General features: G+C 43.3%; 1 protein-coding gene across 2 annotated transcripts in view; it reads right to left on the bottom strand.

Moving 5' to 3' along the window:
* Window positions 1-14,333, bottom strand: part of PIP4K2A (phosphatidylinositol-5-phosphate 4-kinase type 2 alpha) — a 148,710-nt gene that overhangs the window by 34,289 nt on the left and 100,088 nt on the right. For both annotated transcript variants that reach the window (XM_016124673.2, XM_016124683.2), the window contains exon 4: window positions 8,568-8,720. In XM_016124673.2, coding sequence (XP_015980159.1) covers window positions 8,568-8,720 — 153 coding nt within the window. The remainder of the gene's footprint in view (window positions 1-8,567; window positions 8,721-14,333) is intronic.

Genomic DNA, 14,333 nt, shown 5'->3' with positions numbered 1-14,333 from the left:
GGTAAAATTTCCAGTAACTGCTTTCTTGCCTTTTTTTTTTTTTTTAATTATCACAGTGCTTGAATTTTTCTTTTTGACGCTGAGTATTTTAAAAAAATAAGAAAGTTTGCCCTTTCAAACTTTTTAGTGGTAAACACTGTCAATCAAATCCGATAATATTTAACTGTCTTGAGAGTTTTTTTTAAAAAAGACCTTTAGTTTTTATCATTAAAGAAAAGATAAGCAGCATCAGTATGAGTTTGATTTTCACCACCCAGAGTTTTGGCAGATTTTAAAGATGCTCCAGCCCCCTCTCCCTTTTTAAATCTTACGAACCATAATTGAGCTACATATTTTAATTTGATACATTTTCTGAATAGTTTCACCTTAACTCGTTCTTCATTCGAAGTCAGACAGCAGAACATTTTCTATTTCTCTCTCTTCGAAAAACAGTACATTAACTTGAGTTTTACTAATGCAAACCAGGTGGTAAAGAGCCCTCGGCTGAAGAGAAAATGTCTCACATTTGCCCTAAAAAACTAAAAGGAGGTGTCCCTTGCCTCTGAAGATTGTTGGATGGGCCTTAAAGACATGTAGTCGATGGGAGTCTACACGGTATAATCAGCACAGGAAAAAGAACATAGGCGTGTGAGTCACAGAGATGTGTGTGTGTGTCCTGGTCCTGGTGGCCCTATCTACCAGCTGTGCGCTCTTGGGCAAGTTACTAAGTCGATCATCATTTTAGTTTCATTTTCTGGAAAGCGAGCGCTGTAATTCCTACCTCAAAGGATTATAGGTGATAGTATGTCAAAATGCTTCACACGAAGCCTGTGTACTCTACTCTTCCTCCTACTACAGATGACAACGATAGTAATAATTATTTTCATTTAAAACTCTGGAGAGGCACTGAATATTTCCTCCCAAATTCTTAGAAAGGAAACTTGACAGTCATCGATTCTTATTAAGCTCACTATGTGGAGCTCGATCAGTCACAATCATTCCTGGGTCCACATTCTCATGCGAAACTCACTGTGTTACCTATGTCCGCATTTTTAAAATATCACTTTTATCATTGTCACTTTCACATCTCCAGAGACGGCCACCTCATGTCACTTTGCTCTGTTATTCATTATGCAGGGGCTTCTGTTTTTGTCAAGAGTGGTCTTAGAAACATACTGGCTTGGCAATGTTTTGTCTGTAACCTATTTCCAACACTAATAATTTTTACTTTTTTCTGTCTTCTTTTAAAAAATTGTCGTGTAAATGATTCCATGGTGTCATCGATAAAGTCAAATTTAATCTCTTCCTGTCTCCCTTAGAAGTTTTTCCTGTACAGCCGCGGGCTCGTTGGAACTGTACTGCAATGCTAAATTGATGTGGTCAAAATCAGAATTTTAAAAACATATAAAATGCAACAGCAACAAGATCTCCATTTCCTTTGGTCTTAGGCACTCAACAAGAATAACGAGTATTATGAATCCCCAATTTGTTGCTCTTCTCATGCAAAATGAAATGCCATTAAAAGAGTCACAGCTGACTGAAGGCTTTGGCTGAGTGGAGTCCAGCAATGCACCGCGACAGATAAATATTTATATCTCCGCGTGAGAGTGTGAACCTGGGCTCTGGCTTTTGAAAATTGCTGTTATTATCATGTTTCACTCATTTTTATTTTAGAGGTTTGAGGTGACAATTTAATACAGCATTAAATTAATACTTCAATGTGAAGTCTTGTTTCGGGTAAACGTTTTTGAAAGGTTAAATTATCTGTAATCCTAATTGTGCCTCTGGCTATATTTATAGATCACGCCAACATATTTTACAAGAAAGAAAAGAAAGAAAGGGAGGGAGGGAGGAGGAGGAGGAGGAAGAGGAAGTCAGCCAGCTTGAAATTAAACATTGCTTTGTTTTAGAATGACCAAATAAATAAATAATCCAAATTTCCCTGGAATTGATATTTTGGGATAACGGTATGTACATGTCAGTTAATATAATTTATTTTGGTTTTGGATCATTTTGAAGTCAAAAAAGACTATCAAGATGATGTCACTTAGCTAATATAAAAACAAGACATTGCTGCTTTGCTTAAATGTGATCACATTAGGCTTAAAAGAAATGAACATTCCTCTGGAGGGTTTACAAACCCTCTTAGCACTGAGATCATGCAGAATACGCCGGAACTCAAGCACTGATGTTCCCAATTTCCTCTGTTACAACTGCAGTCAAAGTGAAGGTCCATAAATAACATCATCGTTAAAGATGAAACGACGATGTACAAAAAACTCTTTATTGTAAGTCGAGACGGCCTTTACTCGTTGACTATGACTAAAATGCAGAATGGCTGCTCCATGCACAGCCCTGGTGAGGAGCCGCGAGAGGCGGGGCTGAAGGCACCGCCAGCCACTCCCTCCGGGTCTGCCTGCCTGTCACTCTGGTCCCACATGGGGGCTCGGGGTGGCGTACTCGGGGTGGCCTGGCTGGACCTGCATGACAGCGTGGCTTCTCCCTCTGTCCATTTCTTCTCTCCTCTTCCCTGCATAGAAAGGTCCCTAATCAGTATCTTGACCCCAAACTCTGTGTGGGTTTCCTCTTGGGCAAGTCACTCTGAGTGAGAGTCAGCAGACACTAGAGGCAACGACTTCAGGCCCAGGCTTTGCAGAGGTTAGGACTATCAAAAATAGAATTTGGACAGTTCTGCATAAAACGTTTAAAGAAACAAAGGATACAATGTTGGAGGTGAGCATATGACAGGAAACCTTCAGGAATGAACTGGTGGATCTTAAAAAATAGAATATCTAGAAAGAAAAATATGATTATCAAAATAATAATAAAAATATATCACTGGGCAGGCGAGACAACAGGTTGAAATAGTCGAAGAATTAGGACTGGGTGACGACGATACAGCTGAGGAATTTACCCAGAATCGGGCAGTGATGTTTGGAGATGGGAAATGGGAAAGAAAAGTTGAGATGTAGAGGCCAGAATGAGAACGTCAAACATACAGCTGTTGGAGAGACAGAAGGAGAGACTAGAGCAGACGGGCGCTATAGGAAGAGAAAAAGACGATGGAATTTCTGGAAACTGGGGAAAACCCGCTGCAGCAAAAGCATTCTGCGGAGTGTGCTGGCAGATAGATGCCTGGAAGCGTGGGGGACAAATGGCCAGGACGCTGTGCACGGAGGGCCCCAAACACCCCCCTTCCAAGAGGCGACTCCCCGTCTGCGAAGCGGAGCTTGAAGGGGCGTCGTCCAGGCCTCAGGCACCCTGGACAAGGCAAACGCCTTTCCAATGTTCCTGAGAGAGAAGCAAGAAATGTATCTGCAGCTTCCAGGGGGAGAGAGCCTCTGCTGGGGGCCTGCCTCTGGCCACTGAGTTCTACGACGTGCTTACGGGACTTGAAACTGTAATGTGCTGTCCACGTTTCAACTGGCCTCTCCTCCGGGGGGAGCAGACTCAGAATGTCTCCCCTGTTCCAAAAAGCAGGTACCGTCCTGGCATGGACTGGGCGCTTCATCAGCATCACCTGGGAGTGTCAGACACGCAGCATCTCGGGTCCGCCCAGATCTGCTGAGCCGGGATCTGTGTTTGTAGAGGGTGCCGCGTGTTTGTCTACAGTCGCGGTTTAAGAAGCGCCGATGCAGTTGTGTAACCTTTTCTCTTTCACTACCACCCGCCTCCCATTGTTTTATTTCCATTTTTGGCTTTCACGGCACCTGCTTTCTCAGTGCTCCTCTACTTGTGGATCATTCTTCAAATGATAATGCCTACGCCGCTGTCCTTCATGGGAGGATAAAAAGCTGTACTCCAGAGAGAGTCCAACAAAGTCAAGCATTCGCACTAAAATCCTTCACTGAAATTTGAGGTACTAGCTAGCTTATTTAACAAGGGCTTCGCGTTTTAGGCATAACCTCTAGATTCGGCTCAAGTTAGGAACTGTTTCCCAAATCCGAAGGATAAGAAAGGATTTTTGAAGTTACTTTATGAATTTTGTTAATTTATCAATTCAGTCACTTTGACAAAAAAAAATTTAACTCCTGTATTCTAAAATCTTAAAAGATATTCTTAATAATTTCATAAGACATTTCTCGATCACCTATACTGTAACTTGTTACCTCCCATAAAATTTCTAAAATTTTACTGACATTGACTCTTAATTTTAAATATGAGTTCAAGTCAGTGGGGGGAAAAATCAGTCGATTTAGGAGAAATAAGACATTCACATAGGTTCTTGACCATTTTTTTCCCTTTTTGAATGCTCTTCTGCTATTGCTTAGCTAATCAGTTGATAATCACCATTTATAGACCTGAGTTTGTTCTAGACTAACCGAAATTTGAAGAAAAGGGTATTCGTACTTAAACATTATGATATTTTCCCAACTATAGAAAAGAGAAAACCAAATTTTTAAAAAGAGACTTATAAAACTTCACTCTGCTTAATATAAATTTTCCATTGGTCTGAAAGGCAATGTTGTTCTTTCTTGGCACAGGGTGGAAATCGGGGTAGGATTCAGCACAGGTAATGACTAAGGCGAGATGCTAAAGCTTAGGAAAAAATCTAACTCCTTATGGTCCAAGTCTTCATAATTCTGCCTCAATGTCACATTCTACCATAAACCAGGTCCCTTAGCGGACTGAAAGAGTTAATGATTTCTACACTGGGCCGTAGAAAATTGAGTAGACTAATGGTACTTAACTACCTTATTCAATCTTTTATGTAGCACTTACCATATAGCAGGCACTGTTCTGGGCAGGTTGTAAATATCACTTCACCTAATTAGCGCAACACCGAATGACAGAGGTACTATTATCCAAATGTACAGATGGAGAAGCAGGTGTACAGAGGTTAGGTGACTTGTCGAAGATCCATAGCTAGTCAGGAGCAAAGCTGGGGTTCGAGGGGGCCAGACAGCTGCAGACTCTGTGCCCTGAACCGCCTACCACATCACAAAGCTGGAGAGGCTGGCTCATCAGAAAATTAATCCCAGGAAGAATTTATTCAAGTATCTAGCAACGTTCCACTTCCCTAGAGGCTGGCCTTATAGTAACATTAATCCTCCAGAACAGAGCTGCAACTCTAGATATGTTTTATTAGAAAGAAAAGCAATAAAAGAGAAGAAAAAAGAGAGGTTGAGGGTCGTCGAGTAAGCAGAGCCGTCAGAAAGCCCGCCCCATCTGCCCCGCAGGAGAGGTCCTCTCTGGGAGCCTATCCCAGAGAGATGCACTTCGAACAAGCCTAATTCCTTGTCCAGACCGGGCAGTTCAGAAGCGCAGCAAATTAAAAGGTAAAAAACAAGAAGAAAGAAGAGTTAACAGTAGCCATCGAAGCGGGAGACAGAAAGCTTAGAAGACTAGACATAAATCCTGAACGTAGTCTAGGCCTACCTAAAGTGGGAAGGAAGAAAAGGCCTGAGACCCATGAAAAGGCCTCTGAGCATCACTGGAGAGAACGGTCAAGAACGAAGTTTAGAAGGGCTTCTGCGGGGTTACAGCTGGCGAGGCCTGCGTCTGGTCACGTGAAACAGGTACACCCAAGGACGCACGAGGCCGGGCTCACTGCCATGTAATGTCCATCAACACGGTGTCCGAAGTGGCCTGCGAGAAGGGTGGCTTGAGGACATTCAAACTCCTGCCTGGTGGGGGCCCCTGGCAGAGTGCTGGGTGGCTGGCGTGCACCGCCCCCTCCCTCTGCACCGCCGTGTTGACTGAGCGCGACTTCCATGTCGGCGTGGGCTCAGCGGCCCACGTCGATGACTTACTTTTGAAGTTCTGCGAGATGCTCGTGAGTCACACAGGGGGCCCCGAGGATGATGTTGATCATGTCAGGTGTCCTCTCTGTGGGGAACGCCTTAGGAATAACCCCGTCCGATCTTAGTATGAAGGATAGGTAGGTTCTTCCTTAACAACTGACCCATTTGTGTCTTCGGGCACAGGAGCTGTGTCTTGTTCAGGTTTCGCTTTCCGTCTTGGCAACGAGGGAACCAGGGTCGGATTAGTGGCCCCCAGGGTAGGAAGCTGCCGGTCAGCGCGGCACGTCATTCTAGGTCCCATCTCGTGTCTTCACCCTCTTCTTCCCCTTTCTATTCTTCTTTTTTCCTATTTATTCTATCTAGCATATTTCAAACTTCCTCGAAAGCCGCCTTGTACCCTTTCTGGAAGTAGGTCAAGAGTAAATAAACGAATGAACAAATGAATGAATGAATGAATGAATAAATCAAATGTAGCTGCGGAAACTGAGCTTCAGAGACCATCTAAGCGACCAATTCATAATAAGCTGGGATCTATGGCTCCTGACTTTTGACTTCGTGTCCTTTAAATAAATTGCACTAAAAAACAGTGACTCTCTAGATTGTTAAGATCATCAATATCATATGATTTGTAAGAAGAAAGAAACACACAGATGTTGAATAAATGAGACTTTTCTGGATAAAGAACATACCAAGAAAATACTATGTCGTAGTAGTGAAATGAAAGAAAATGTTTAGTACTTGCAACGCCCTGGAACCTGTTAGTGGACTTAATTTGATCCCCAATGTACTGTATACAATACCGAGGATACATCAAATCTGCAAGCTAGGTTATAGTGACCGCCCCAGAGAGAACGTTTCAAACCGTGATGTCTGTGAAGTCCACAAATTCTGAACTCAGAGTTGCCATCGAGAAGTTGCTATTTGAATCGCGTGTCCCATTTTATTAGAATGGTATCATAGCCATCTATCAGAATAACAGGTTTTCCTCTGCCATCGAGGTATCTCTTTGATTCAAAAGTACTGAGGTAATTTAAAGGAAGTGTAAAAAGAATTCGTAAGCATGACATTAAGTTCCTGAGGGGAGAAATGAAATAGGAGACAGTTTAAAAGGTCCCTAGTTCAAGCTGCATCCTGTAGTTAAATGCATTCAGAAGCCAGTGCCGTAGCATTTATACCCTTGTGGTACTTTCCCTGTGCTTTAGAAATTTCTTCGTAATAGGGAACAGCATAAGCATTGTAGAACAAGTCTCAAAAGGAATACAGTTTATAAAAGGTTTACTACATATTAAATGAAATTTAGAGACTGACTAATGTTTTAAAGAAACAAATTAGGGATAATCCCAAGTTTCCGGAAGCAGAATATGGCTCAAAGATTTTTATAGACTTTACTGCAAGCAGAACATAATTGATCGCATTCGCAAAGACTGAAGAATAAGCAACTGTCAAGAAATACTCCGTGATGTTAAAGCATAAAAGATGACCACGAGGTAAGGGAGCTGACTTCTAAACAGATGTATCGGCGCTCACAAATCCAGTGACAGCTGCATTCAAAGCTGTCACTTTGAGAGGCCAATATTTAATGATGCGATTGTTTAAAACTTGGAAAATCCTTTGGTTTACGCAGTCAGGGCCCACAGGACTTCATTTTGAATACCCTCTGTGATAGCTAACCTGTACCTTTGAGGGGGCTTTAGAGCTATTAGGTAAAAAAACAAGGCAAGACTCTAAAAGTAAGTGTGTGTGTGTGCGCGCGCGCACATGCATGTGTATGTACGTGTGTGTGCACACATGTATGTGTCTTAGCACGTGGTTCGAACATCAGTTCTAAAGACGAGAGCTGTGATGTTGCAAGCAATAGTCACATTACGACATCAGACTACACTTGCTCAAGGTGACACAGCTCAAGGTGACACAGCAGTTATTGGTCGTCATATGATTTGATGATAATGACTACCGCCACCGTGTATCGAGCGCCTAGCCTGTGGCAGACACCGAACTAAGTACCTGACTTACAAGCTCCCGTTTAATCTTCAGGACTCCGTGGTTACGTGGTGTTGTTATCCCCATCATATAAATGGAAACAGTCTCCAAAGTCCAGAAATCAAGTAGTTAGCAGGGGACAGGCTGGGATTTGAATTTGGGATTGTCTGACAGTGAACTTCATGCTCTTACTACGTAAAAAATGAGGCCTCTTACAGCTCCCGTTAGACCTGGGAACATGTGCTTCTCCAGGTAAACCTGTGCTGGGATTTATCCAAAGAGAGGGATGGAGGGAGGAAAAAGAGAGAGGGAGAGAGAGAAGGAGAGAGATTGAGGCTGGCAAGGATAGTCTCATTCTTTCCCCAGGTGATTATAAAGGGAAAATGCTGATGGGTGAAAATGAGAAAATTTCCTAGCAGTAGAGTGTGAATAGGTCCTTTCTGGGGACAGGACAGGAAAAGACCAGGGAAAGCTGGATGGGATATGGAGGTGTAAATGGATAAATACTCACAGGTTAACACCTGACTTCTGGCATGTGCAAAAAAAACTACTGAAATGTTGCCAAATCTTAACCCGAGTGATTTTAAAATCAGTACGGCAATCATCGACACTATTACACATAAGAGTATTTATCCTAAAAGTGTTCCATAAATAACTAATTATCTTTCTAGGATAAGCATTCCTAAATGTTACCTGCCAGGAATTCGGCAAAAGGGATTTTTAAAAGGCCAACTAGGGGGGAATTTTACGTCAGACGTGTTCTCATCGTTTCCTGACTACGTGTTGAAACCTTGGGCCTTGAGGACACTCGGTCGTGAATGTGAACCTTTTCGGAGTTGCAAACCAAAGGTAAAGGGAAATTACCTGGTGGTATTTCTTCAGGATGTTGTGCATTTCGGCCACATCCTCACTCGTGATGGTCTTGATGACGTATCTTTTGTCGTAAGACGTGTGGAATCTGGCCCCGCTCCGTGCCTGGGAGTCGTTGGGAAGGGGCGCGCTCCTGGTCAGGGAATTCTTCCCATCGAGAAATAAGAGAGGAAGAGAGAAGAGGGCCGGTCAAAGACTGTGGCTTTCTGGTTTCTGGGCAATTTGTTACCATCGCAAGTTTTCAAAAAATGTTTGTGTTTGGAGGAAATTGGTTAAGCAGGATGACGACGTTTTACAGTCGTCATATCTCAAACTGCCAGTCTTTCGAATGAAATGAGAACAGCTTGGGCGTGCACTGTGATTCTAACGGCCTTAAATAAGATGGCTAATGTCGAGAATTGTAACCAAAGTTATCTTGTTCACCTCGCTCTTCTCTGATTTGAACGAGAGCCCAGATTTTCTTCTGAATGACATTGCGTTCCAGTCATGAAAGAAAATTTAACAGAGTGATTCCTTAATGACAGGTGTTCTGCCAAGCAGGAGGCTCAGAGTATTTCGTGAATCGGTTATTATGAATATCATCATTATTTTACAGATGAGGTGATGGGGATCAAAAAGTTTTAATAACTGGACAAAGAACACACAGCTAAAAAGGGGAGGAGGTAGACTTCCATCTCCAGGGTGGCTGGCTTGGAACCCAAGTTTGAACCTAGTGCACTGCTCAGAAAACTCTCCTGCCTGTGGCATGCCCAGGAGAAGCCTGGGCGGCTATTTTCGAAAGGAGCTTCTCGAAGATTCTCATTTGGCCCATCTTCCACACCTCCTTCAGCCACACCTTCTGGAGGGCGGGCAAGGCGGGGCTCTGAATAGGGGCTCTTCTAGTGCCACTTCGTTCTGGTATGCGGCTCACGCCATCGACACTCTAGCTGGGAGCTGGGTAAGTCTACCCCTTCCTCACGTGTGACTCTGACTTCCTTAGAGCCTCTGGCAGGCCTCTCTCCCCCTGCCGCCCCCGACCTTCTTCCACTGGTCACCCAGACTGCTGGGATTAGCACACCCCCCGCATCTGAGAATTCCGCTAGTCACCCCCGGGGACTGCTCTTCAGCGTGGCTTTCCTTCCCCGCTTGGTCCCACTGGGGCGTGTACAAGGGATCCCAAGGCAATGACGTTTTCCCTCTTCAACCTCCTCTCTAACGTGGGCATTCAAAAGTCCCAATGAACCAAATATTGTCTAGTTAAGGGGACACAGGTATCTTTAGGAGGCAGTTACATCACTGCATCATGGATTTCTAGTTGGAAGAGTTCCCACTCTGTCTAGTATAGTCACGTCTCTTTAGCCTTCCCTTCCTTCCTAGATGAAATCCAACAGGATCCAGCCATATGAAGCATAAGTACATTGCAGGGGCACAGTATACACAGAGGTGCTTTGTGCGCCAAGGGAAGCGGCCTGTGAGCTCGCTCTCATTTCCGAGGACAGGCCCCGGCCTGCGTACCATTACGTCATGGGACAGGACACCTTGATTTGAATGAAAGCAGGCACACCTGTCAAGTGCAGAGCCGATACTACCAATTAACTGAATTTGCTTTCCTTAGCTTATTAGAAAACTGGAGAGAAGGAAACAAAAAAAATCAGTGTAACGCCCACTGATGTTAAGTAACAGGATTTGGCAGTGTTAAATTATTCTTAAGACAAATGAAGTTCATTAGATGGATTGAGAATGAAGAAAATGATTTCCGGGATGAAAATGGCTGTTAACAGGAGTGTAATTCTCAGATACGGTGACTTTTCTCAAAAAAAAAACAAACAACAACAACAACAACAACAACAAAAAACAACTCCTTTATGCACTTTTTCCTATGAAGAATAAAAGATAGAAAAATCAAAGTGAATGTCTCCTGTTGGGGTTTTAAGCACCAGCAAAGAAGGCAATTGCTGCTCTTCGCTAATAGTCTTTTTGTCCCAAACATTGATTTGCAAAAGGTATTCCAAATAAAACAAGAACACTAGGAATCCTAAGATTATAAATGACTTTCAGGCACAAAAGCAAAGCAGGAACAATCAACTTTTATGACAGGTAGAACAGGTTATAAACTTCGTACAACTGAAAATACATGTAAAATAACTTTTGGGGAGAGTGGGAAACAGTGAAGAATAATTGTGTTCAGCATAGGGCAGAATTACAGCAATATCAGTTCCACAGACTGTTTTCTTGGGCACATTAGATGTGAAAGTATAATATTGTATCGTGGACCAATGGGATGGAATAAAATTGAAAGCTGCAAAGTCAGTGCTTCTCAAACTTTAAGGAGCAACCAAATCACCAGAGATCCTGCTAAAATGCAGATTCTGACACAGCAGGTGTGGGGTGGGGTGTTTGGAAAGGCAGATAATGCTGATATAGCCGATCTCTGGACCACACGTGAGTACCAAGCATTTACCGAATGTGGCTGTGATGTGTTTTGTCTGGTGCAGAGGGTGCAGAGTCTATGCATTAAGTGTGTTATAATTACAGACTTACCTACGTGAACGCCTCTTGCATTATATTCTGTCCAACATTGGTTTGGTAAAAATGGGAAACTACAGTGAAGAATAATTTATTATACTCACTATATTCATTCATTAAAAAAAAGCTTAATAACAATATGTTCAAGGCAATGTATGGATTTATAAGGCATAGTGTTAGAACTACACAGTCAAATAATGTCACAGCTCCTCCGCTCACATGTTACCTCCTTCCAAATTCTTTTCCTTTCCCTTAGGTTTCAAAGTCTTTGATAATTATCTATTACAGACTTTGCATTAAGATATTGGCCATGGCTTAATCCTGGTATACAACACCTTACAAATTCTAATCTTGATTCTGCTTCAACTCAGTTTCTCAATAATCACGTGAGTAGTCCCAACCTCCAGTTTTTAAAAGGATTTTAAAAGACTCTTAGCTTTCAAATGATCAGTGAAGTCTGCCAACAGACGCTTTGTCAAAATTTAGAACATGCCTTTTACAATCACTATCAACATAAAACTATATGGATCGAATTTACTGAAAGCCTGAGACAAGCAGAAAACCAGAAGAGTAAGCACAATTATACACAAAACGCATGATCCATGGAATGATTCTAAGGCCTGGAAGAAGCCAGCTCATTGTTTCTTATTTATTTGCACAACATTCCCTCGGATAAGAAAAGCCAGGTGCATTTTTCAACTCGAAGATAATGAAACTGAAGTACAACAGAGGCGAGTAATTCGTCTGTGGCTCCTGCCTCACGCTTCCTCCGAGGTAACCAAACAGCGCAATTTACAGAGGCAAGACTAAACGTTCACCATTACTTGACATCATAATCATGGACTCTCGCAGCCTTTGACATGAGGTAGAGTGTTCATTTGTTGATGTGGGAAGGCAGGGCGCTGGCCTGGGACCCACACAGAACCTGCTTTGCCACTCGTCACCCCTTGGATGTGTCACGGCCTCTTGGAGCCTCGGTTTCTGGGTCTATAAAGTGACAGGGAATAAATAAGCCCAGGGGAGAGGGTGAGCTGAACTGGACTTCCACCTCAGACCTTTTATAACCCGACACGTGTATTTACTTGGAGATAGCACACACTGCTCTAGAAACTGCTGGAAAGCCTGGGCCTCAGAAGGTGATTCAATATGCTTGCCAACACAAGTCCAGTCCAAAGAGACTATGACCATCAACTCAGCAGGCACGTAATGACGGCTTAGGGCATCTGGGCAAAGATGAAAGGGAAGATGACAACAGTTCCTAGAGCAGCATGAAAATGACAGCTCATGGATTCCAGATGTACGCAAGGCAACCTTGGCAGGAATGAGAAAACGAGCAAACCTAAGGCAGGAACGAGAAAACGAGTAAATCTAAGGCGGTCATGGCTATGGACTGAAAGTGGTTACTGAGCGGCCCGCATACAGTCCGCGACCGAGTGAAACTGAACACTGTCATTCCTCAGTGTGCTCGGTCTGTTACACAGGAAAAACGGACCACGGCATCACACGGGTGCTTGGAAAAGGTTGGGAGGCCAAGAGGAGGGAGCCCGAGAAGAAAGAGTGACCTTTGGGCACCTGCAAGGGGTCCCTCTACGTATAAACGAATCTCATTATCAGAGAGTATGACAGCTGGAAGCAACCTTAGAGATTATTCCAAACCGCTCAATTTACAGATCAGGAAACAGGGACTGGCCTGTCTCGGTCCGTGAGCGGGACGGTGTTCGCGGGGGGCCTGGCGGGGGCCTCTCCCAGCGCTGCCCCCCATGCCTGGGCCCGAGAGAATGGTGGGCATTAGGATGAGACTGTTGATATATATTTTTCTACAGTGACAAATACCTTCCTAACCACAATTTAGAGCCTGAGCCAGCTGGCAGAAAACCAAACCTGTCTTTCTGTTTTCAGTTTTGCCAAGTAAAACGTGTAAAAATATCATCGAGAACAGCCTCGACGCTGATGTGGTCCAGAGCCCTTAATTTACGTTTTTATTAACATGTGCGTGCACATCTATCTCGACTCGTTCTAGGACTGCTCGTCACCTGACTTCACCTGAGGCGGGTGGGAATAGGAGCCATCTCCTCTCAAGGCAAGAGCTGAGACAGATGTGTGTCTGAAGAACAAGGCTTTAAGACAGAAAAACCATGTGCTGCCGAGCCCGGGACTTAGAGGCAGATGATGCACGTGACGCAAAAACAGGGCTGAAAGGTGCCTAGCACTCGGTATTTCTTACAATCCCATGACAATGTCAAGCCTAAGAATTCTTCACATTCCTGACCATGTGGCACAGCTCATCACGTCTGTTCCAATTAGTTCACACAGTCTAAGAAGAGCCGGGAGGTTTTCCTTCTCCTCCGGTCACTGGCTTTTCTCTTCAGAAGACTGTCACATCCTCCGTCTTTCCCTGCTTCAAACTGTACTGGTTTGTTTTCCCGGCAAAGAATGCCAAGGCTGAAAGGAGTAATCTTTACAGTGAGAATGTTGAATTCTGGGTGACTCTCTATAATATTAATTGGAGGAGAGGGAGTTGGGAGAGAGGGGACAGAGAGAAAAAAAGTTAAGACAAAATTTGCAAGTTAGGACAAGGTTTGCATGCAAGAAAGAAGGCCTAGTCCAAGGCACCATTGAAAAAAAATTCTTCCTCACCTTAACCACCTAAATGTAAAAGGCCAAGTCTGAGATGAATACCTGAGCCAAGGAAAGGCTTAAAGCGCATCACCGATAGGCTTGGCTCAGTCATCAAGATCATTCCCCTTTCCAAAGTACAACGTTCACTTTCAGGACTCCTTACCCCTACCTACTTGTCTGTCTTTATGAGAAAGTGCCAGATAAAATTACCCAGTGCAATCTACCTGGGGTTTGGAGAGATCTATTCCCATCAGAAAACAAATTCCTTGTCATAGACAAAACTTAGAGAGTTATATGTTCTGTAATATGGTGACATATTTTAAAATTCAAAATCTGGGATTCTGAATTTCTCAGCTCAAAAGTATGAATCTGCAACACAAGTGTCCTGTGGATATTTGGGGTCAAAGTCACAACACAATGCAAAAGCAATCCAGGGCTTATTCGATGTGTGAAATCTTCCACTGGTCTTCTGAAATGGCCTAATATTATTTCTCCAGTCTAGAAGCTGTCAGAAGAGAAACCATTCACAAACCCACTAAGTATACACTCGTTAGAATGTTCCGAACATCAAAACCATCTCTCTATGTTCAGTTTAGTTTATTCAAACTTTTATTTAGTTTATTCATATTTTCTCAG

The sequence above is a fragment of the Rousettus aegyptiacus genome, unplaced genomic scaffold (genome assembly GCF_014176215.1).
Source record: "Rousettus aegyptiacus isolate mRouAeg1 unplaced genomic scaffold, mRouAeg1.p scaffold_m13_p_10, whole genome shotgun sequence".
In the NCBI taxonomy this organism is placed as follows: domain Eukaryota; kingdom Metazoa; phylum Chordata; class Mammalia; order Chiroptera; family Pteropodidae; genus Rousettus; species Rousettus aegyptiacus.
The sequence above is the reverse complement of the archived record's forward strand: the minus strand, read 5'-3'. Positions and strand labels throughout refer to the sequence as shown.